Here is a 21,905-nt window from a genome sequence, read left to right as displayed (position 1 = left end):
AAAAAAAAAAAAAAAAAAAAAAAAAAAAAAACTCAGATCTACAGAAAGGAATAAAAAATATTTGAGATGGTAAACAGGTGAGTAAATATTTTTAAATTGTATTTAAAATTTTTCTTTTATTTCTTTAAGAGATGTGGCCATTTATTTATTTTTTCACTTTTTTTTAACCATATAGGCACACTGACAGATGTGGCTATTTAAAAGCTAAAATTATGACATTGTATTGTGGGGTTTATAATAGAAGTAATTTATATAATAAAAATAACGAAAGAGGGTGGGCATGGACATAAATGGAACTATGCTGTGCCAAGTTTCTACGTTTTATGGGAAATGGTACAATATTAATTTTAAATAGATTGTGGGCTGTGCATGGTGGCTCACACCTGTAATCCCAGCACTTTGGGAGGCTGACTCAGGTGGATCACTTGAGATCAGGAGCTCAAGACCAGCCTGACCCACACGGTGAAACCCCATCTCTACTAAAAATACAAAAATTAGCTGTGTGTGGCAGCATGTGCCTATAATCCCAGCTACTCAGGAGGCTGAGGCACGAGAATCACTTGGACCCAGGAGCCAGAGGTTGAAGTGAGCCGAGATTGCACCACTGCCCTCCAGCCTGGGCAATAGGGTGAGACTCCATCTCAAAATAATAATAATAATAATAATAATTTTAAGTAGATTGTGATAAGTTAAAGCTCATGAGATTCATACTCACTATAGCAGCCACTATGAATACAATTTAAAGAGGGTACAGCTTTAAAAAAGTCAGTAAAACCGGGTGAGGTGGCTGACGCCTGTAATCCCAGCATTTTGGGAGGCCAAGGTGGGCGGATCGCGAGGTCAAGAGTTCAAGACCATCCTGGCCAACATGGTGAAAACCCCGTCTCTACTAAAAAATACAAAAATTAGCTGGGCATGGTGGTGTGTGCCTGTAGTCCCAGCTACTTGGAAGGCTGAGGCAGGAGAATTGCTTGAACCCAGGAGGTGGAGATTGCAGTGAGCCAAGGTTGTGCCACTGCACTCCAGCCTGGCACCCAGCGACAGAGCAAGACTCCGTCTCAAAAAGAAAAAAATTTTTTAAATAAAAAATAAATTTAATAAAAGCCAGTAAAGATATTAAAATGTCAGTGACTCATGCCTGTAATCCCAGCACTTTGCAAGGCTGAGGCAGGCAGATCAGAAGGTCAAGAGATCAAGACCATCCTGGCTAACACAGTGAAACCCCATCCTTATTAAAAATACAAAAAATCTGGCCAGGAGTGCCGGCACGTGCCTGTAGTCCCAGCTACTGGGGAGGTTGAGGCAGGTGAATTGCTTGAACCTGGCAGGCGGAGGTTGCAGTGAGCCAGGATCGCACCACTGCACTCCAGCCTGAGTGACAGAGCAAGACTCCATCTCAAAAAAAAAAAAAAAAGAAAAAAAAGATATTACAATATAATCATAAAAAGTATTCAGTTAACTCAAAAGAAGGCAGAAAAGAAGAAACGGAGGAACAACAACAAAAAAGATGGAACTAGTAGGAAACAAATAGCAAAATGGCAGAACCCAACCTAAACACATCAATAGTTACATCAAGTGTAAATGAAGTAAACATTCTATATATTTTATTTCTATTTATTTATTTATTTATTTTTAGAGACAGGGTTTCACTATGTTGGCCAGGCTAGTCTCGAACTCCTGACCTCATGATCCACCCGCCTCTGCCTCTCAAAGTGCTGGGATTACAGGCATGAGCCACCGCACCTGGCCCTAAATATTCTAATTAAAACACAGAAATGGTCAGGGAGGGGCCAGGCTCTGTGGTTTACACCTGTAATCCCAGCACTTGTGAGGCTAAGGCTGAGGCTGAGGCAGGTGGATCACCTGAGGTCAGGAGTTCAAGACAAGCTTGGCTAACATGGAAAAACCCTGTCTCTACTAAAAATACAAAATTGCCCAGGTGTGGTGGCACATGCCTGTAATTCCAGGTATTCATAAGGCTGAGGCAGGAGAATCACTTGAACTTGGTAGGTAGAAATGCAGTGGGTTGCCGGTCTTAGTGGCTCACGCCTGTAATCCTAGCACTTTGGGAGGCCGAGGTGGGTGGATCACCTGAGGTCAGAAGTTCAAAACCAGCCTGGCCATCATGGTGAAACCCCATCTTTAAAAAAAAAAAAAAAAAAAAAAAAAGAAGGATATAGAAATTGCAGTGGGTCAAGATCTAGACAGAGCCTCGCTCTGTTGCCCAGGCTGGAGTGCAGTGGCGCCATCTCAGCTCACTGCAACCTCCACCTCCTGGATTCCACTGATCCTCCTGGTTCAGCCTCCTGAGTAGCTGGGATTACAGGTGTGTGCCACCACGTCTGACTAATTTTTATATTTTTGTAGAGACGTTTTACCATGTTGGCCAGGCTGGTCTTGAACTCCTGACCTCAGGTGATCTGCCTGCCTTGGCCTCCCAAAGTGCTGGGATTACAGGCGTAAGCCATTGCGCCCGGCTCAAGACACATACTTTATTTATTTATTTTTAATTTTAATTAATTAATTAATTAATTTTGTGACAAAGTTTTGCTTTTGTTGCCAAGGCTGGAGTGCAATGGTGCAACCTCTACCTTCTGGGTTCAAGCAATTCTCCTGCTTCAGCCACCCAAGTGGCTGGGACTACAGGCATGCACCACCACACATGGCTAATTTTTTTTGTATTTTAGCAGAGACAGGGTTTCACCATATTGCCCAGGCTGCTACAGAACTCCTGAGCTTAGGCAATCCACCCACCTCAGCCTCCCAAAGTGCTAGGATTACAGGCGTGAGCCACAATGCCCAGCCGGCACATATTTTAACTACAAAGCCACACTGAGGTTAAGAGTAAAAGGTTGGGCCTGGCATGGTGGCTCAAGCCTGTAATTCCAGCACTTTGGGAGGCCGAGGAGGGTGGATCACGAGGTCAAGAGATCGAGACCATCCTGGTCAACATGGTGAAACCCCGTCTCTACTAAAAATATAAAACATTAGCTGGGCATGGTGGCACGTGCCTGTAATCCCAGCTACTCAGGAGGTTGAGGCAGGAGAATTGCCTGAACCCAGGAGGCGGAGGTTGCGGTGAGCCGAGATTGCGCCATTGGACTCCAGCCTGGGTAACAAGAGCGAAACTCCGTCTCAAAAAAAAAAGTAAAAGGTTGGAAAATGATCAAAAATTAAAACACACATCATAAGAAAGCTATATTAATATCAGATAAAGTTGTCTTCCAAACTAAGAATATAAGAGAGGTATTTTATAATGATAAAAGGGGCACTTCATTAAGAAGATATAACAATTTTAAGCGAGTATCAACCTAATCATAGTTTCAAATACATAAAGGAAAATGGATGTAATTAAATGAAGAAGTAAACAAACTCAATCATAATTAGAAACTTAATTATCTCTTAATAGTTAATTGAACTGCTAGACAGAAAATATCAGTAAGGACCCAGAATACCTCAATAACATTATCAGCCACCTTGAATTAGTTGACTTTTATAAAACACCACACTCCAAAATAATAGACTTCTTCTAAAGTACACCTGGACTAGTCTCTAAAACAAACCATATGTTGGCTATAAACAAGTTTTAGTAAGCTTCGGAAGACTGAAATCTTACAGAATATATTATCTGGCCACAACAGAACTAAATTAGACATCAATAACAAGATATCCAGAAAAGCCCCACGTATTTGGAAATTAAACATTCTTCCAGAAAATACATGGTATCCACGGTATACCCAAATAAATTGGAGCCATGTCCATACGAAACCTGCACACAAATATTGAGAGCTGCTTTATTCATATTTGCCAAAACTTGGAAGCAACCAAGGTGTCCTTCAATAGGTGAACGGATACACTCTGGTACATTCATACAATGGAATATGATTCGACAATAAAAAGAAATGAGCTATCAGGCCATGAAAAGACATGGAAAAATCTTAAAAGCATACTGCTAAGTGAAAAGCCAACCTGAAAAGGTGACATGCTGCATGATTCCAATGATAGGACACTCTGGAAAAGGCAAGACTATGGAGACAATAAAAAGACCCGTAGTTGCCAGAATTTGATGGGGAGGGAGGGATGGACAGGCAGAGGGTGGGAGATTTTTAGGGCAGTGAAAGTACTCTGTATGACATTGTAACGGTGGTTAGTTACCACCGCAAATTTGTCAAAACCTTTAGACTGTGCAACATGATGGGGGAAACGTAATCTCATTATTGGCTCATCAACTGTAACAAATGTACTACACTAATACACTGTGTAATTCATAGGGGAGATTTACTGGGGAAGAGGCCTATATGGGAACTCTCTGTACTTTCCCATCAATTTTTCTGTAAGCCTAAAACTTCTCTAAAAACAGGTTTTCTCTGAAAACCCATGTTCAAAGAACGTTAGTGCCCCTGTGTCTAATAAGCTCCCTATATACCTTACTTCTGATCTGTCTTCCTGTAATGTCTCTCTCCCTTTATAAATTCTCATTCTCAGTCAAGGAGGGCGTTGCAGAGGACAGAAGTGGGTGCTGAGTATGACATCAGGCAAAACAAGTTGTTCCGAATCGTGGCTTGCCTTCTCCTTCACTCAAACATTCATCCTACAAACATGGAGCTTCTGTTCTGGGCTAACTTCACTGTTGGGCACACAGGATGTAACTGGCAATGAGTTACAATCCCTTCCCAAGAAACATTCCCAAGCTAAGGGAGAAACAGCCGATGACAGTTCATTGTGCTGAGTGTCACGTGGGTAAATTCAGAGGACAATGAGAATGCAGAGATATATCTAACCCAGCCTACGTTTTGGTCAAGTGAAATTTCCTGGAGGATGTGACATTACAATCAAGCCCCCAAAACTGAGCAGCAGTTACGAGGCAGTGAGAGGCCCAGCGCCATGGCTCATGCCTGTGACTTGAGGTTAGGATTTCGAGACCAGCCTGGCCAATGTGGTGAATCCCGTCTCCAGTAAAAATACAAAACACAATTAGCCGGGCATGGTGGTGGGCATCTGTAATCCCAGCTACTCGGGAGGCTGAAGCAGAAGAATCACTTGAACCAGGAGGCGGAGGTTGCAGTGAGCTGAGATGGCACCACTGCACACCAGCCTCAATAACAGAGGGAGACTTTGTCAGAAAAAAAAAGCCACCTCCTGGACTTGAGCAGAGGTTTGAAAGGAAAAAGGAACACAGTTCATGGGGAAGCTGCGAGCCGGTCACTATAAAAAAAGGGCGCATGAATGTGTGTAGGGGTGGGGATGGATGACAGAGGGAGAAACGGGCAGGAGGGACAGGTGGAGCCAGGTCAGACCTGAGCCTTGATGTTCTCAGAAGCAATGCTTAAGCAGCCCAGACAGATTTGGCAATGCCAGCTCCCTGGAGTCTGTGCCTAAGGCAGAAGACGCATCCTGGGGGAGACTCCCCAAGTCTCTTTTGAACACACTTGGTAGAAGAAGCTATCCTATAATTACTGTGGTGATAATTAGAGGCACCTCCATGGCCTCTTTCTTTTCTCTCTTCTTTTTTTTTTGAGACTAAGTTTCAGTCTTGTCACCCAGGCTGGAGTACAATGGCGCGATCTCCGCTCACCGCAACCTGCACCTCCCGGGTTCAAGTGATTCTCCTGCCTCAGCCTCCCAAGTAGCTGGGATTACAGGCATGTGCCACCACGCCTGGCTAATTTTTTTTTTTTTTTTTTTTTTTTTTTTTAGTAGAGACGGGGTTTCTCCATCTTGTCCAGGCTGGTCTCAAACTCCTGACCTTAGGTGATCCACCAGCCTCAGCCTCCCAAAGTGTTGGGATTACAGGTGTGAACCACCACATCCAGCCTCTATGGCCTCTTTCAACAAACACTGCACAAGCTGTAGCTCTTTTACCTGCAATAGGGTGCATAGAGATCAAGCATTGGGGGAGCCCAATGCATGGGTCTCTTGCCAAGCACACCCGACTCCCTGGCTGACACTCAGAGGTGCCACAGATATACCTGGGGCTGTTCCAGCTTGGAGCTGAATGCTGCTGGCAGGCAAACTAACTAAAACTCACTCCTGGCCGGGCGCGGTGGCTCATGCCTGTAATCCTAGCACTTTGGGAGGCCGAGGTGGGTGGTCAAGATTTTGAAACCAGCCAGGCCAACATGGTGAAACCTCACCTCGACTAAAAATACAAAAAATAGGTGGGCATGGTGGCAGGTGCCTGAAATCTCAGCTACTTGGGAGGCTGAGGCAGGAGAATGACTTGAATCTGGGAGGTGGGAGGTTGTAGTGAGCTGAGATCTCCACACTGCATTCCAGCCTGGGTGACAGAGTGAGACTCTGTCTCAAAATAAAATAAAAAATTAAATTAAATTTAAAGTCACCCCCCAGATTGCCACAGTCTGGGCAGCTTCCAGCCAACCCACTGGCTTCAGATTTATTCCAGCCTTGTCCTACCAGGGGACTTCAAGCCTGTAGAGATCTTGACTAGGACCTAGAGGTGCCATCTATTTCTTAGCAACCTTAGCCTGAGATGCTGAAGCCATTTGTCTCTGGGCCCACACTTCATCTTCCTGGGACCAGGTACATGGTGTTTCCACGGCCTGGCCACCATCCCAGCCCTGGCAAGTGCTGTGTGGCATCTTATAGAGGGTCTGCAGCCACATGTCCTCAAGAAACACTTCAGAGGTCTCTGGTTCAGACACGGAGAAGAAAACCTCTCCTCATTCACCATAGCTTCACCAAACCCCTTCTTCCCCCTTTCTTCCACCAGATTCTTCCCACTGAAAAGAATGGTCCCTTTGCTTCTGGGAAGGCCTCGACTCTTCTACACCAGCAGCTCCCATTTCGTTCATTCATCCAACACCAACTTTCCACTTGGCTTTGCTTTCTGTGACTCACTGGGAACCAAAGCCCAAGTGAATCGCCCAGAGGCTCAGCGTGGCGTTTTTGTTTCCATAGCAACATGTCTGGTCTGTTTTGTTCTTAGCTCTCCAAAGGAGTTTCTGCACCTCCCAAAGCCACTTCCAACGACTTCTGGCCTTTCCCATGGGACCTAAAGTCTCACTCTGTGCCCCTTCGAGACTCAGAATGACTGTGTTCAAGGGCACAGCTGGCTTTCTGTAAAAGCACTTGGCCATGTTGTGAAAGCTAAATGAATGGGGGCGGGTGGATCCCTTGAGGTCAGGAGTTCGAGAGTAGTTTGACCAACAGGGTGACACCCCATGTCTACTAAAAATAAAAACTTAGCTGGGTGTGGTGGTGCATGCCTGTAATCCCTGCTACTTGGGAGGCTAAGGGAAGAGAATTGCTTGAACCTGGGAGGCAGAGTTTGCAGTGAGCCCAGATCATACCACTGCACTCCAGCCTGGGTGACAGAGCAAGATTCTGTCTCAAAAAAATAATAATAATTAAAGTTAAAAAATAAAAAAAAAAGGAATTTAGGCCCTTTGCCTTCTCATCTCCCCTCAATATCCATGCATCTGGTGGGTTTGTGGGGGGACAAATCTTTGCAGGCCAGAATCTTCCTGTGAATAGCAAGAGGAAGGGTCTCTGGTGGTTTGATGATTTCTTTTTGCCCTGCCTCAAACCCTCCCCTGGACTCTTGCAACCTCCTTCTCCCTGGTTCAAGCGATTCTCCTGCCTCAGCCTCCTGATAACCTGAGACTACAGGCACGCACCACCACACCCAACTAATTTTGTATTTTTAGTCGAGATGGGGTTTCACCATGTTGGCCAGGATGGTCATGATCTCTTGACCTCATGATCCACTCTCCTCAGCCTCCCAAAGTGCTGGGATTGCAGGAGTGAGCCACCGCGCCCGGCCTGGACCTCGATCTTATCAGTGGCCTTTTCCCAGGGCTCTCTGATAAAGCTTTGGAAGAAACACTTGGAACCTAACCGGTCCTGGCACCTGGCAGTGGGGGAAGAAGGAAGAAGAAGAGTTTGCTTCTAAAGGGAAAGTGTACTTGGCTTTCTCTTTAAAGGATTTCCCTTGGGAAACAGGAAAGCGGCAGATGCATGGGCAATGGCCAGCTGATCCATTTGTAGATAGATCCAGGGTGCCGTGTTCCCTGCAAGCCTGGGCAGGCCCCGGGAAACCGGAGCAGAGCTAAATTCTGGCCTAAAGTTGGGCAAGTGCAGAGAAGCTGGAGTGTGTTGGTTTCAGGTGCGTGAGTTTCGCTTCTGCAGAGAAACTGGGGGGTGAGGGGTGGGGGTGGAGGGGTGTCCAGGAGGGTTCGTGTCTTTGTTGCCCAGGCATGTTTCTAAATTCTGAAGCTGCACTAGTTAATCGTTTTTATTCATGAACACAGTAGCTGGCAGGGAGGCTCAGCTGGGCCCTCCAGCTCTGGCTTCAGTGCATCTTTTCAGTGTCTTCTCCCAAAACTCTCCAGCACAAATCACCCATCCCACTCTTGATTCAAGCCCACCTGGAATTGGGCCTTGTCTCATGCCATTGTTTCTTCCTAGAATGCCTTTTAAAATTTTTTTACTTTTAATTTTAATTTTTTGAGACAGAGTCTCGCTCTGTCACCCAGCCTGAAGCGCAGTGGCACAATCTCGGCTCACTGCAACCTCTGCCTCTCGGGTTGAAGTGATTCTCCTGCCTCAGCCTCCCCAGTAGTTGGGATTACAGGCATGTGCCACCATACCCAGCTAATTTTTGTATTTGTAATAGAGACGGGGTTTCACCATGTTGGTCAGGCTGGTCTTGAACTCCTGACCTCATGATCAGACCCCCTCAGCCTCCCAAAGAGCTGGGATTACAGGCATGAGTCACCACCCCGGGCCAAGAACACCTTTTCTTTGGTAAGCCTCTTATCCTTTCAGACTGCCTCGTCCACTCCTGGAGAAGTATCCCCCAGTACCTGGGGCCTCCATTCATCTCTCCCTCCTCTTTCCCTCTAAGCCCAAGATTCAGTCTGTTGGTCTCTGGTCTAGCTCTACTGTCTTTACTTCTGTGCCAGGAAACCTTTAGATGGACGGTTTCCTGAGCTTTCCCAGGATCTTTGAGCTTTGCGTGGATCTTTGCAAGGCCAGCTCTGTCATTCAATATCAGCTCAAATGTCACCTCCTAAGCGAGGCCTTCCTTGACCACCCTATCTAAAGTAACCCACATCTCTACTCACTCTCTGTCCCCTCACCTTGTGTATAAAACGTGTTTTTGTAAAAATTAGCAGCATCTGAAATTATTTTATTTGTAGGCTTGGACCAGCTCTAGAATGTAAGCTCCAGGAAGGCAGAGTAAGTTGATACACGGTTGGCACCCAACAAATATCTGTTGATTGATTCAGTGAAGGCAAGCGTGGGGTATTCGACTTGGCACCAGGCCTGGGCGCAATAAAGGTTGACTGCCTGGAATATTTGCTACGTGAATAAATGAACCAAGGAACGTAAGAACGAAGGAGTGCAGCCCTCTCTCTGCCTGTTGACTGACAAGCTGACTGACATTTGGGGCGCCCGTGGCCGTCAGACTGTTGACTGACGGTTGACAGCTGAGTGGCAGCCAACAGACGTGCATCGGCGTTCCCGATTGGCTGGTGCTGCAGCCCCTCGGAAAGGGGCATAAGAGGGTACCCGAGGCGACATCTCCGCGTGGGGAGGGGGGCGGCACCAGGCGGAGGGAGGCGGCCAGACAGGCCCGGCCGTGCAAGCAGCAGCTGCCTAGAACCCGGGAGCCGACGTCTCCGCGCAGGAGCCCGGCTCGAGGGGCGGGGCGCGCGTCACGTGAGCGTGTTTTGGGCACGTGACCCGCGCGGGCCCAAGGCTCGCCCCCGCCCCCGCCCCCGCCCCTCCTCCCCTCGGCGGGTGTGATCGAGCGGCCTCGCCTCATCGCCTAGCGCCCCCCTCAGCCGCCGCCGCCGCCTCCGCCCGCCGGCCATGTCCCCCGGCCGCCGCCGCCGCCGCCCGAGCGCGGCGCTCCCGCGGCCCGACGCGCAGTGAGCGCGGGCCCGTCTTGCCGTTCGCCTGCCCCGGGGCCCCCTTGTTCTCGGCGCCGCCGCCGCCGCCGCCATGTTGGGTTTGGAGCCGCAGCGGAGCCGCCGCCGCCGCCGCGGGTGAGGGAGGCCGAGAGCGGAGCCCGCCCCGCCCCGGGGGCCCAGGGAGCGGGGCCGCCTCTGAGCCCGGCCTCTACCCGCCAGCCGCCCTCCCGGCCCGCCGTGCAGCCAGCGAGCCAGCGAGTGGGCAAGCACCGAACCCCGGCCGCGCCTTCCGCTCCCGGCCCGAGCGAGCCCGCCGCCGCCGGGCCCGGCCACAGCCTGCAGCGGAGCCCACGAGAGGCAGCGCCATGGCGGAGCAGACCTACTCGTGGTGAGTGGGGGGCTCCGGGAGGCCGGGGCGCGGCGAGGGTGGGGGTCGGGGCGCCGGCGCGGCCCGCCGAGGGGAAGAGGAGGAGGAGGAACAGGTGCGTGTCGGGGAAGGGGGGCTCGGGTTGGGGTGCACGCCCCCCTCTTCCCCACCGGAGGGGGCGGCTGGCGCGCGCGGAAGGCGGTGAGTGGCCAGGGACCCTGCGTCCGAGAAGGGGGATGGAGGAGGAGGTGGCGGCGGCAGGCAGCGGCGGATGTCATCTGGCTATGGGCGGAGCAGGTGATGGAGAAGGGGAGCTTGACCCCGGGGATGGGAACCCCACGGATGGGAAGTTGAATCCGACAGGCACCCCGGAACTGACTCGTGGGGGTGGCTCCTGGGCAGGAGGACTCGAAAGGGTGGAGAGAGGCAGAGGCAGGCCAGGGCAAAGGTGTGCCGCTGGGCTGAGAGGAAGCTGTGGCGAGAACAGGTGATAGAGGCAGAACTTCTGAGTTGGGAGAGCGGAGCAGCCGCCGCAGCTGCGGGGCCGCTGCTTGGCTCTGGGGACTGGGAGCTCAGGGAGAGTTGGTGAGGTGGGCAGAGGCCCGGGAGTAAAGGGAGAAAAACTGCGGGGGGATGGTGTCCAGGAACCTTGGAGGGGAGTCACGGGTGAAGAGGTTGGAAGGGGAGCCTGTTAGAAGAACCGGATTCTGGAAGAGGAATTCGTTGGTGGCAGTGGGGCATGGGCAGAATCTTTGTAAGGGTCGCTACTATTGTTTTAAGAGGAATGGCGCCCAGGTCCAAGTGTGGAGGTGGAGGACCTGCAAGTGAAGTTCATTTCTGTGGGGCTTTTAAAGTTAGTTAGTAGCTCGTTAAAGACCAGAAGTGAGAAGCTACTGTGTAGTTTATGGGGTGACAACCTACATATCCCGAGAAGGCAGTGCCAGGGTTTGGGGGAAGGAACAAAAGAGGTGTCCCTTTAGCATGCAGTGGTGGGATACTTGTGGGACGGGTTGAAGGAATGATGATAGTAGCCATGAAGAGTGGAAATTGGATAGTGAGAAGGAGGTCATGACTGGAGAGTGAGGAAGCAAGAAATAGGATGATTATTGGAGCTGGGGATCAGGTTGCAGTCTAGAGAAATGGTTTAAAGATGGTTTACTCTTGAAGCAAGTGTGGTTTGGGACAGAACTGTAGAATTTCCCTTAGAAAAGAGCGTAATAGAATGGGGAAGAGCATGGCGTTTGGAGTTGGAAAACCTGCTTCGGAGGTCCGGTTTGCCACCAACTTGCTTTGTTGATATGATGTGATAGTGAAACTTGCTTTGTTGATATGATGTGATAGTGAGTTCTTCGGTCCTTTTTTCTTACCTATAAAGTAGGGGGAATTACCTTTTCCAGAGCCTGTAAGGATTAAGTGAGTACATTTAGAAAGTGCTTGGCAAACTGTGAAGTGCCGTATCTTACTACATTAATTATAATTGTCCTAGGGAAACATCCAAGAAATGGATAATATCTGAAAATAAGGAATGGTTGTAGGTAGAATAATACTTTAACAGTGGATTATTTATAGTGTTAGAGGTTGTAAGTCAATAACTTATTGTATCTTCACATAGGGAGAGGGAGTTGGTGATTTGGTGATTGAATCTGATAATTATGATTATTTTGGTATTTTTAGTAGAGATGGGGTTTCACCATGTTGGTCAGGCTGGTCTTCAACTCCTAACCTCATGATGCACCTGCTTTGGCCTTCCAAAGTGCTGGGATTACAGGCTTGAGCCACCATGCCTGGCCTGAAGATGATAATTCTTAAGGGAACTTCAGTGATGTATGTAACAATCTGAAGAATGTAACTGAGAGACAGAAGGTAGCTCTAAAGGAAGAGAGAACACGTGCTCTAAAAACAGGTTTAAACAAATTTCGTAGTTTTGAGTGACAGAGAGCTGCCTTTCAGTAGTAGGTCATAGGGAAGACAGGATTACAATTTGAGCTTCCTTCTGGAAAGAGTAAGAAATGAAGGTAAAGGTGTTTCTGTCATGCCATGTGGTAACTCATCTTGAGCTTCTCATGCTCTGGCCCAGCTGACAATCCTAATGGCTGCCTTGCTGTTTTTACTGTGCTGTAAAGAGGCAGTAGATGGTTGAAAGAATAGAAAACTCAGTGGTCAAGAAATGGGGAAAATGAACATGTTTTGCTGGGTAGGTTGGACACACACTGCTTCTGTCTGACATTAGTTGGTTCTATTAAGGAGGGATTACTTTGTAAAGTTTGACAGTTTACAAATTTATTTGACTGAAATACCTTCTTCAGTATCAGCTCTGTTTGCTTTACAGGCAAAGAAGCTCCTTGAAATCAGGGAGCTTAGCCCCTCACCTTTAGCAGGTTTTGAGATGAAGAAGACTTTTACATGATTTGGAGGGTGGCATATAAGGGAAGAGGCTGGGGAAACAGGGCAGCATCCTTTTTTTTTTTTCCTTCATGGTGGAGACTCACATTGTGGCCCAGGCTGGCTTGCAGTGGCCCCATCTCTGCTCACTGCAACCTCCATCTCCCAGGCTCAAGCAATTCTCCTGCCTCAGCCTCCCGAGTAGCTGGGACTACAGGCACTTGCTACCACGCCTGGCTGATTTTTGTATTTTTAGTAGAGACAGGGTTTCACCATGTTTGCTAGGCTGATCTGGAACTCCTGACCTCGTGGTTCACCTGCCTTGGTCTCCCAAAGTGCTGGTGGACATGAGCCACCATATCCAGCCGTAGCTTTCTATTTAATAGTTGTTCCTGAGTCAACTGGCTAATAATATAATAAAATAAGAAACTATACACATGACATTTAATATACACTCATTTAATTCTCACAAGTTTCTGAGGTAGGTGATATTTCCCTATTTTATAGAGGAAGAAACTTAGGTTTGGGAGGCCAAGTGTTGTATTTAAAGTACTTCACTTGTGATGCTCTATTTTGTTTGACATGAATTCTCCCGTCACTTTACTCATTCTTATTGAAATATACGTATGGAAAAGGTATCCAAAAGTATATGTAAACTGATTTTTGGGTTATCTATCATTTTGCAGTATCTTTGTCACTCTTCCCTTGGTTTGTGCAAATGATCAAGAGTTGATTAATTATTTTTTATTTTTTTGAGACAGGTCTTACTGTGTCACCCAGGCTGGAATGCAGTGGCCTGATCTCAGCTCACTGCAGCCTCTGCCTCCCAGGTTCAGACAGTTCTCCTGCTTCAGCCCCGCAGGTAGCTGGGACCACAGGCATGCGCCACCATGCCCGATATATATATATATATATATTTTTTTTTTTTTTTTTTTTTTTTTAGGAAAGACAGGGTTTTGCCCTATTCAGGCTGGTCTTGAACTCCCGACCTCAAGCTATCTGCCTGCCTTGACCTCCCAAAGTGCTGGGATTACAGGCGTGAGCCACCACGCCCAGCAGCTGATCTTTTTTTCCCCTTGAGACTGGGTCTCACTTTGCAGGCTGGAGTGCAGTAGAGGGATCACAGCAGCACCTCTAGGGCTTAAGCAATCCTCCTGCCTCAGCCTCCTGAGTAGCTGCAACCACAGGTGGGCCCTACCATGCCCGGCTGATTTTTGCATTTTTTGCGGAGTAGGTGTTTCATCATGTTGCCCATGCAGGTCTTGAACTCAGTCTGTGCGATCCGCCCACCTTGTCCTCCCAAAGTGCTGGGATTATAGGCATGAGCAACTGTGCCAGGCCCCCACTTATTTATTTATTTATTTATTTATTTATTTATTTTGAACAGACTTGCACTTTATTTGGCCTTTAGAAAAACCAAACTGTGGATACTGTTGTGGCACTAGAGATTTGTCTGAGGATGCAGTCAGTGAAGAATGTAGAGGCATATGCAGATAGGCTCTTTTAGGATTTTTGTATAAGAAGACATGTAAATTATTGGCAATGAGTTGATCATTCCTGGAGCTGGGTGTTGAGTATACATGGAGGTTTATTATTCTTTTGACTTTTTTACATGTTTAAATTTTTCAGATAAAAAGTTTTTTCAAAAAAGCCTTTACATGTAAGTTCGTGTGTGCTTGTTCTCTTCCTAGCGAATTCGATCAAAATCTTGTACTCAGGGGTTCAACTCAAATTCTGCTTAGCTGTGAAGCATTTTTTGACCACCCCATATGAAAATGATCTTTTTAGTTTTAGTTTTTTTGAGAGAGTGTCTTGCTCTTTCACCCAGGCTGGAGTGCAGTGGCTCGATCTTGGCTCACTGCAACCTCTGCCTCCCCAGTTCAGGCCAATTCTGCTGCCTCAGCCTCCCAAGTAGCTGGGATTACAGGTGGGTGTCACCATACCAACTGATATTTGGCCACACTGGTCTCGAACTCCTGACCTCAGGTGTTCCACCCACCTGGGCCTCCCAAAGTGCTGAGATTACAGGCATGAGCCACCGGCCGACCAGTCTTTTTATTTTTAATATTTACAGTTGTATCTGCGTCGTTCTGTCCTTATCTTGTGTAAATGCCTAATCTTCTAATTAGATTGTAAACTCCTTGAGAGTAAGGACCATATAACACTAGCAAACCTTCTTTCTCCCATAGTGCCTAGCATGTTGTATTACATGTAGCCCTGCTTAGTAAATACCGAGTGGTAAACATGACACTGAATTTCAGGATGGTTCATCCTTTGTTGAAAGAATATTAAACATGAGGAGGACGACACTGAAAGATAAGTGTTTGTAATCCATGTACTTATCAAAGAGGGTTTTTGGTAACTTGGTTTCCTGATGTACCAGTGCTGCAAGAATGAGGAATGCCATACTTTATTAACATTCTATATAAAAGCCGGCTGAGCTCCGTGGCTTACACCTGTAATCGCAGCACTTTGGGACACTGAGGTGCGTGAATCACACGGTCGGGAGTTCAAGACTAGCCTGGCCAAGATGATGAAACCCTGTCTCTACTAAAAATACAAAAATTAGCTGGATGTGGTGGCAGGCACCTGTAATCCCAGCTACTTGGGAGGCTGAGGCAGAGAATTGCTTGAACCCGGGAGATGGAGGTTGCAGTGAGCCAACATGGTGCCACTGCACTCCAGCCTGAGCAACTGAGCGAGACTCCGTCTCAAAAAAAACAAAAAACTATTGACAGAATAAATTGAAATAATTGGTAGTAACACCAGAATCTTTATCACAATTTAACTGCAAGGTTCTACTTATATCCTTTTTTTCTCACATACACTGAGGAAGTAAAAGAATGCATGTGAAAACACAGATTGAAGGTGCAAACTAGACTTTAATTTGAGAAAAACACCTTGCTTCCTGTATATTTATGCACAGTTTTAGTGTAAGTTCTGTGGGAAACAGGAACTTGTCTCCTGATAAAGCAAAATGTGTATATAACTGCTCTTGAACCCTGCTTAACTTTACTAATGTTGGTGTGAGGGAAAAGGAAGTCAATTTATTTAAACTTCAAGTGAATTTTGTTCCCAAGACACTATCATAATGTGTGTATTTTCTATGTGATAGAGTTTTACAAGCATTGTTAAGTAAGGAAATTGAGGCTCAAAGCATATAAGTAACTTGCCCAAATGTGTAAATGGTAAAAGGACTGAAACTGAAGATTGTCTGACAGCAAAATTCTGACATTGAATCTGTCCACTTAATGTTTTCATAGTCTTTACTGTAAACGAGCCCTTTTTTGCTTGAGTTCCTGTATTAGCCTCTTTGCTGGGTTTCCTCCATTACCTACCTGTTGGTACCTTCTTGGCCTTCTAACAACCTAAGTCACATCTTGGCAGTTCTCTGCTTAAAATTCTTCAGTGGCTTTGGTTACACTTAGAATAAAACCCAGATTCCTTAGTGTGGTTCTTCATGGTCTGATCTTGTGTGTATCTCAGGGGCATGACAGACGATAAACAAAATAAGCTGCATAAGGATAAAACCCTTTCTGTTTTGGTGTTCTCTCCAGTGCCTGGCATTTAATAGATATAATAGATATAAATAGGTGGCTGCTCTGTGCTACCCATCTTTTTTTTTTTTTGAGACGGAGTCTTGCTCTGTCCAGGCTGGAGTGTGGTGGCACAATCTCAGTTCATTGCAACCTCCGCCTCCCAGGCTTAAGCAATTCTCATGCCTTAGCCCCCTGAGTAGATGGGACTACAGGCATGTGCTACCGTGCCTGGATAATTTTTTGTATTTTTTGTAGACATGAGGTTTTGCCATATTGGCCAGGTTAGTCTCAAACTCCTGATCTCAAGCAGTCCGCCCACCTCTGCCTCCAAAAGTGCTCGGATTACTTTGGAGCCACCTCACAAGGCCTGTGCTACCCATTTTAAGATCTGATCTCAGGGCTGCATTATACTGAGGTGATGTATTGTGATAATGGACATTGCTTGTCAGATATTTGCAGATAGTACTAAAGCTGAGAATGACAAATAACACAGGTCTCCAGATCTAGTGGAAGTCAGTTCTATTTTTGAATTACTGTTGTGTTTTATTGTATCTGGTATGATCATATCCGATTGTAGCTGATGGAGGTTTTTCAGAGAGAAATTAGTTGAAAATGTGTGCCTAGCATTATAGACTTTAGAAGATGCTCATTATTTTAAAAACATGTTTTGTCTGTAAAGTGCTATGATAATGTTGTTTGGGTGATGTGTGATTTAAACTAAAATTAGTCAGAGTTAACATTGTGAATTTATATTTAAATCGTTTTCTCAAGGTTTGTTATAAAGCCTTCAGGGGGTAAAGAAAGCTGGAGAGTATAACCACATCAGCTTGTAATTATCAGGTAGTACTATGAATTTAAATGCTTAATGATCATGCATTTCTCAAAAAGATTTCTACATGATCGCCAGGCGCGGTGGCTCAAGCCTGTAATCCCAGCACTTTGGGAGGCCGAAGCGGGCACCAGGTCAAGAGATCGAGACCATCCTGGCCAACATGGTGAAACCCCGTCTCTACTAAAAATACAAAAATTAACTGGGTGTGGTGGCGTGTGCCTGTAGTCCCAGCTACTCGGGAGGCTGAGGCAAGAGAATTGCTTGAACCCGGGAGGCGGAGGTTTCGGTGAGACGAGATTGTGCCACTGCACTCCAGCCTGGCGCCTGGCAACAGAGCGAGACTCTGTCTCAAAAAAAAATTAAAAATAAAATAAGATTTCTACATGATCATTTATTTTAGAGATGACAAATGGGTTGTGAGATGTATAGTTCTATATAATTGTATTTTATTTCAACATTAGTGACATTAATAAATTATTTAGTTCTCCTCATTCGTATCTGTTTTATCAAACCATCTTGTGAAAATTTAGAGATGTCCTAAGAAGAGAAAGAGAGTGTTAATAACCAAGTGCTGTTTTAGTTGGCTGTTTTTGGCCTCTGAAACTTTGTGTGACTGCTGTCCCTCATAGTAAAGCCATAGTATAATTTGATTTTTAAAATTCTACAATCTATTTTGATGTTTCTGGAGTTTAATGGTTCCTTCTTAGGAATTTAAAGAAAATACCGATTATATGTGATGTATGCATAAATTAAGAAGTGTTTGGAACTTTCACTTTCTATAATGTATTTTCTTTTTTTTTCCCCAGGAGAGGTAGGTGGGAAGGAGAGTGAATGCAAAAGCTGTCCTCACTTAAAGAGTTAGAGGCAGAATACTTACTTGTCATCTGGAATTTTAACCTCTTAAGTGCTCACAGGGGCTCCAACTGATCAAATTCAGTCTTACAGGGAAAAATCTGCAGTTAGTCTCCTCTCAATGAATTGTTACCGCTCAGATTTTATTAGCAAGTCAAACTAGGGACACAACTTAAGATGAAACAGTCCCTCTTAGTTGTGGTATGACTACGTTGAGCCCTTAGAAAAACTTTTTATAGGTATTTTTAAGGTATCAGACTAAGGAATATGTCTTACCCTAATAGAGATCTTATGGAAAATCCCATTTCTTGGTTTGTAGGGTTTTCCCTAACCTGGTAGGAAAACTTATCTCTGTTTTGGAGTTCTAGCATGGATAGTGAAGAACCACCAAACGATTTATTTTTTATTTTATTTTTTTTTGAGGCAGGGTTTCACTATGTTGGCCAGGATGATCTCGATCTCGTGACCTCGTGATCCGCCCGCTTCGGCCTCCCAAAGTGCTGGGATTACAGGCTTGAGCCACTGCACCCGACCCAGGATTTTTTTTTAAGTGCTCTGAGGCGGAGGTGTATCCTAGTTGTTTTTTTTTATATATTTTGAATTGTATCGAATATAAGTGATTATTCAAAAAGTATTCAGTTGTGTTACGCCACTCATTACATTTTCATTTGAAATCTTGAGATACGAGCACCTCATTCTGTGAGGTGTGCATCAGGAAATCTTTAGTGTGAGGGTGATTTTCATCTCTAGTTTACTGTGACCTAGCCATGTCTTAGGTCCAGTATTGTATTTGGTCCAATAGTTATGCCTGTTATACTCCACAGGGTTGTTGTGAGGATTTAGTGAGATAATATATGTAAAAATGCTTTGTACATTGCTAAGTGCTCCCTGAAGGCGCTCTGTTTGTTCAGTACATTATTTGTTAGAGCCAGGTAGGTTCCAGATAGAGTTCCTCACTATGGAAATGACTTTTCTCATTTCACAATTAGCCAGATTTAAACTTTGAGATATCCTTTGTATTGAGAATGCTACATAATGCTGTATAAAAATACATAGAAATAATAGTCTCCAAATTGTTATTGATTTGTAAGTTTCTTAGCCTGTGGCTACATTCCACAAGAAGAAAAATAATGAATAAAGCTATGTTTCTTCTTCTTCTTCTTTTTTTTTTTTTTGAGATGGTGTTTTGCTCTTGTCACCCAGGCTAGAGTGCAGTGGCACGATCTCAGCTTACTGCAACCTCCACCTCCCGGGTTTAAGTGATTCTTCTGCCTCAGCCTCCCGAGTAGCTTGGATTATGGGTATATGCCACAACACCCAGCTAATTTTTGTATTTTTAGTAGAGGTAGAGTTTCACCATGTTGTCCAGGCTGGTCTCAAACCCCTGACCTCAGGTGATCCACCTGCCTTAGCCTCTCAAAGTGGTGGGATTACAGGTGTGAGCCATTGCACCATCCCGTTTTTTTTTTTTTTTTTTTTTTTTTTTTTTTTGAGACAGAGTTTCGCTCTTGTTACCCAGGCTGGAGTGCAATGGCACGATCTCGGCTCACCGCAACCTCCGCCTCCTGGGTTCAGGCAATTCTCCTGCCTCAGCCTCCTGAGTAGCTGGGATTACAGGCACGCGCCACCATGCCCAGCTAATTTTTTGTAGTTTTAGTAGAGACGGGGTTTTACCATGTTAACCAGGATGGTCTCGATCTCTTGACCTCGTGATCCACCCGCCTCGGCCTCCCAAAGTGCTGGGATTACAGGCGTGAGCCACTGCGCCCGGCCCCGTTTTTTTATATGTTAGTTTTATCTTGATTTTGAAGACAGTTTCCTTCATAATCTACTTAAATGAAGAAAGAACAGTCAAGTGGATAATCCTCATCTTTCCCTGCTTTTCTTTGGAATGCATAGTAAAGTTTTCTACCCTTCTAAAATGAGGAGGAGCTGTTAGTTAGCAGTTTCTTTCTTATTCTTTTTTTTTTTTTTTTTTTTTTTTTTTTTTTTTTGAGATGGAGTTGCCCTCTTGTTGCCCAGGCTGGAGTGCCATGATATGATCTCGGCTCAACGCAACCTCCGCTTCCCAGGCTCAAGTGATTCTCCTGTCTCAGCTACTGTAATCCAGTAGCTGGGATTACAGGCATGCGTCACCTCACCCAGCTACTTTTGTGTTTTTAGTGGAGACGGGGTTTCTCCATGATGGTCACGCTGGTCTCGAACTCCTGAACTCAGGTGATCCTCCTGCCTCAGCCTCCCAAAGTACACAGCCGTCAGTTTCTCATCTGCTTTCTTACCCCACACCATGCCTGACAGGCACACCTACTTTCCTTCATCCAAGACCACAGGCTTGGGCTTCACTCTTGACCGAAATAGGGCAGGTGTAGCAAAGAAAGCTTTGTCCGTTATTTCTTCAACCTAGTTATACACCCTGATTTTGTTGTGTTGTTTGTTTTAAGTTTTGTCTAGCTTTGTCTAGCTTGACCGTCCATACTTGACTAAATCTTCAGGCTTTGCCTGATAGCCTTTGACTGTTTACTTTGACTTTACAAACTTCCTGAAATTTACACTCATTTTTTATAACCACTTACAAAAATACTATTGTTAGAAGTAAAAATTAGTTGTGAAAAACAAATTCTCTTACCTTTGCCGTTGATTAGTACACATGTCTCTAGAAATGCCACCTGGGATTATGGTTAGGGTGGCTAGAACTAGTTGAAGATAAGCGGTAAGACCAGTTAACAAAAGGGAAGAGTGTGGAGAGGAAAGAATGGAAGATCAGAAATTGACGCTTGGGAAGCTCACAATTAGGAAATGACAGGAAGAAGAGGAGTCAGAAGAGGTTCCATCAGAGGTAGGATAATTAGGAAAGTGCAGTGGTGATGAAAAGGCACAGGAGAGTTTTTAGGGGCAGAAGTGTAAAAACCTACAGGATTCAGAGAGAATGAAGAAGCAAGCTATTGAATTTGTAAAGGAAGTTATTATTGAGAGTATACTAATAAAAATCAGAGTAGTGGGGGTGAAAGCCAAATCAGGGGTGGGTAATAAAGAAATAAAGGCATCTTCTGGGTACTGGCCATTTGTTTGAGAAGATGTGAAAGACTTGAGGAAAGACAATCGTTGGTATAGACAGCAGGGTCATAAAGGTCTTTTGTTTTTATTTTTTATAAATAAGCAGGCAGGGAGAAGAAATTGATCTTGGAAAAAAAATTATTTTTTTTACTGTACTTTGCGTTTAGAGATTTCTACCTGTTTAAAATTTATCAAGGATTTCAGTTAGGAGTTGTAAAGAGAATTTCAGAGGAGTGCTTAGTGAGTACATTTAGTTTTTGTCTCTTGGTTTGTATATTGTCTGTAAAGTTTGGGTTGTATTTTAATGGCCTTTGGGTTTTTTATTGCTGGAGTATAAAAATCTAACCTCTTCAGTCTGTCTTTCAAAACAATCTGGTGTTGGCCGGGCGCGGTGGCTCAAGCCTGTAATCCCAGCACTTTGGGAGGCCAAGGCGGGTGGATCACGAGGTCAAGAGATCGAGACCATCCTAGTCAAAATGGTGAAACCCCGTCTCTACTAAAAATACAAAAATTAGCTGGGCATGGTGGTGCATGCCTGTAATCCCAGCTACTCAGGAGGCTGAGGCAGGAGAATTGCCTGAACCCGGGAGGCGGAGGTTGCGGTGAGCCGAGATTGCGCCATTGCACTCCAGCCTGGGTAACATGAGTGAAACTCCGTCTCAAAAAAAAAAAAAAAAAAAAAAAAAATCTGGTGTTATAACCCTGCCCTATACTTCCTTTGAATATTACTTGTTACTTCAGCCAAACTGGGTTACTTCTTTTTTTTTTCTTTTTCTGAGACAGAGTCTCGCTTTGTCGCCAGGCGCCAGGCTGGAGTTCAGTGGCGCGATCTCAGCTCACTGCAACCTCCGCCTTCTGGGTTCAAGCAATTCTCCTGCCTCAGCATCCCGAGTAGCTGGGACTATAGGCACGTGCCATGACGCCCAGCTAATTTTTGTATTTTTAGTAGAGACGGGGGTTTCACCATGTTAGCCAGGATGGTCTCGATCTCTTGATCTCAT

General features: G+C 45.6%; 1 protein-coding gene across 2 annotated transcripts in view; it reads left to right on the top strand.

Moving 5' to 3' along the window:
- Window positions 1-9,744: 9,744 nt before the first annotated feature.
- Window positions 9,745-21,905, top strand: part of SPPL3 (signal peptide peptidase like 3) — a 155,080-nt gene continuing 142,919 nt past the window's right edge. The window contains exon 1 of one of the 2 annotated variants that reach the window (XM_032241989.1): window positions 9,745-10,266. In XM_032241989.1, coding sequence (XP_032097880.1) covers window positions 10,244-10,266 — 23 coding nt within the window. In that variant the 5' untranslated portion in view covers window positions 9,745-10,243. Of the gene's footprint in view, window positions 10,267-10,501; window positions 10,543-21,905 lie in introns of those variants that run through there. The other variant, XM_032241980.1, reaches the window with a different exon arrangement.

The sequence above is a fragment of the Sapajus apella genome, unplaced genomic scaffold (genome assembly GCF_009761245.1).
Source record: "Sapajus apella isolate SASKATOON/1434 unplaced genomic scaffold, GSC_monkey_1.0 scaffold2, whole genome shotgun sequence".
In the NCBI taxonomy this organism is placed as follows: Eukaryota; Metazoa; Chordata; class Mammalia; order Primates; family Cebidae; genus Sapajus; species Sapajus apella.
This window is presented reverse-complemented; position numbering and strand designations above follow the sequence as displayed.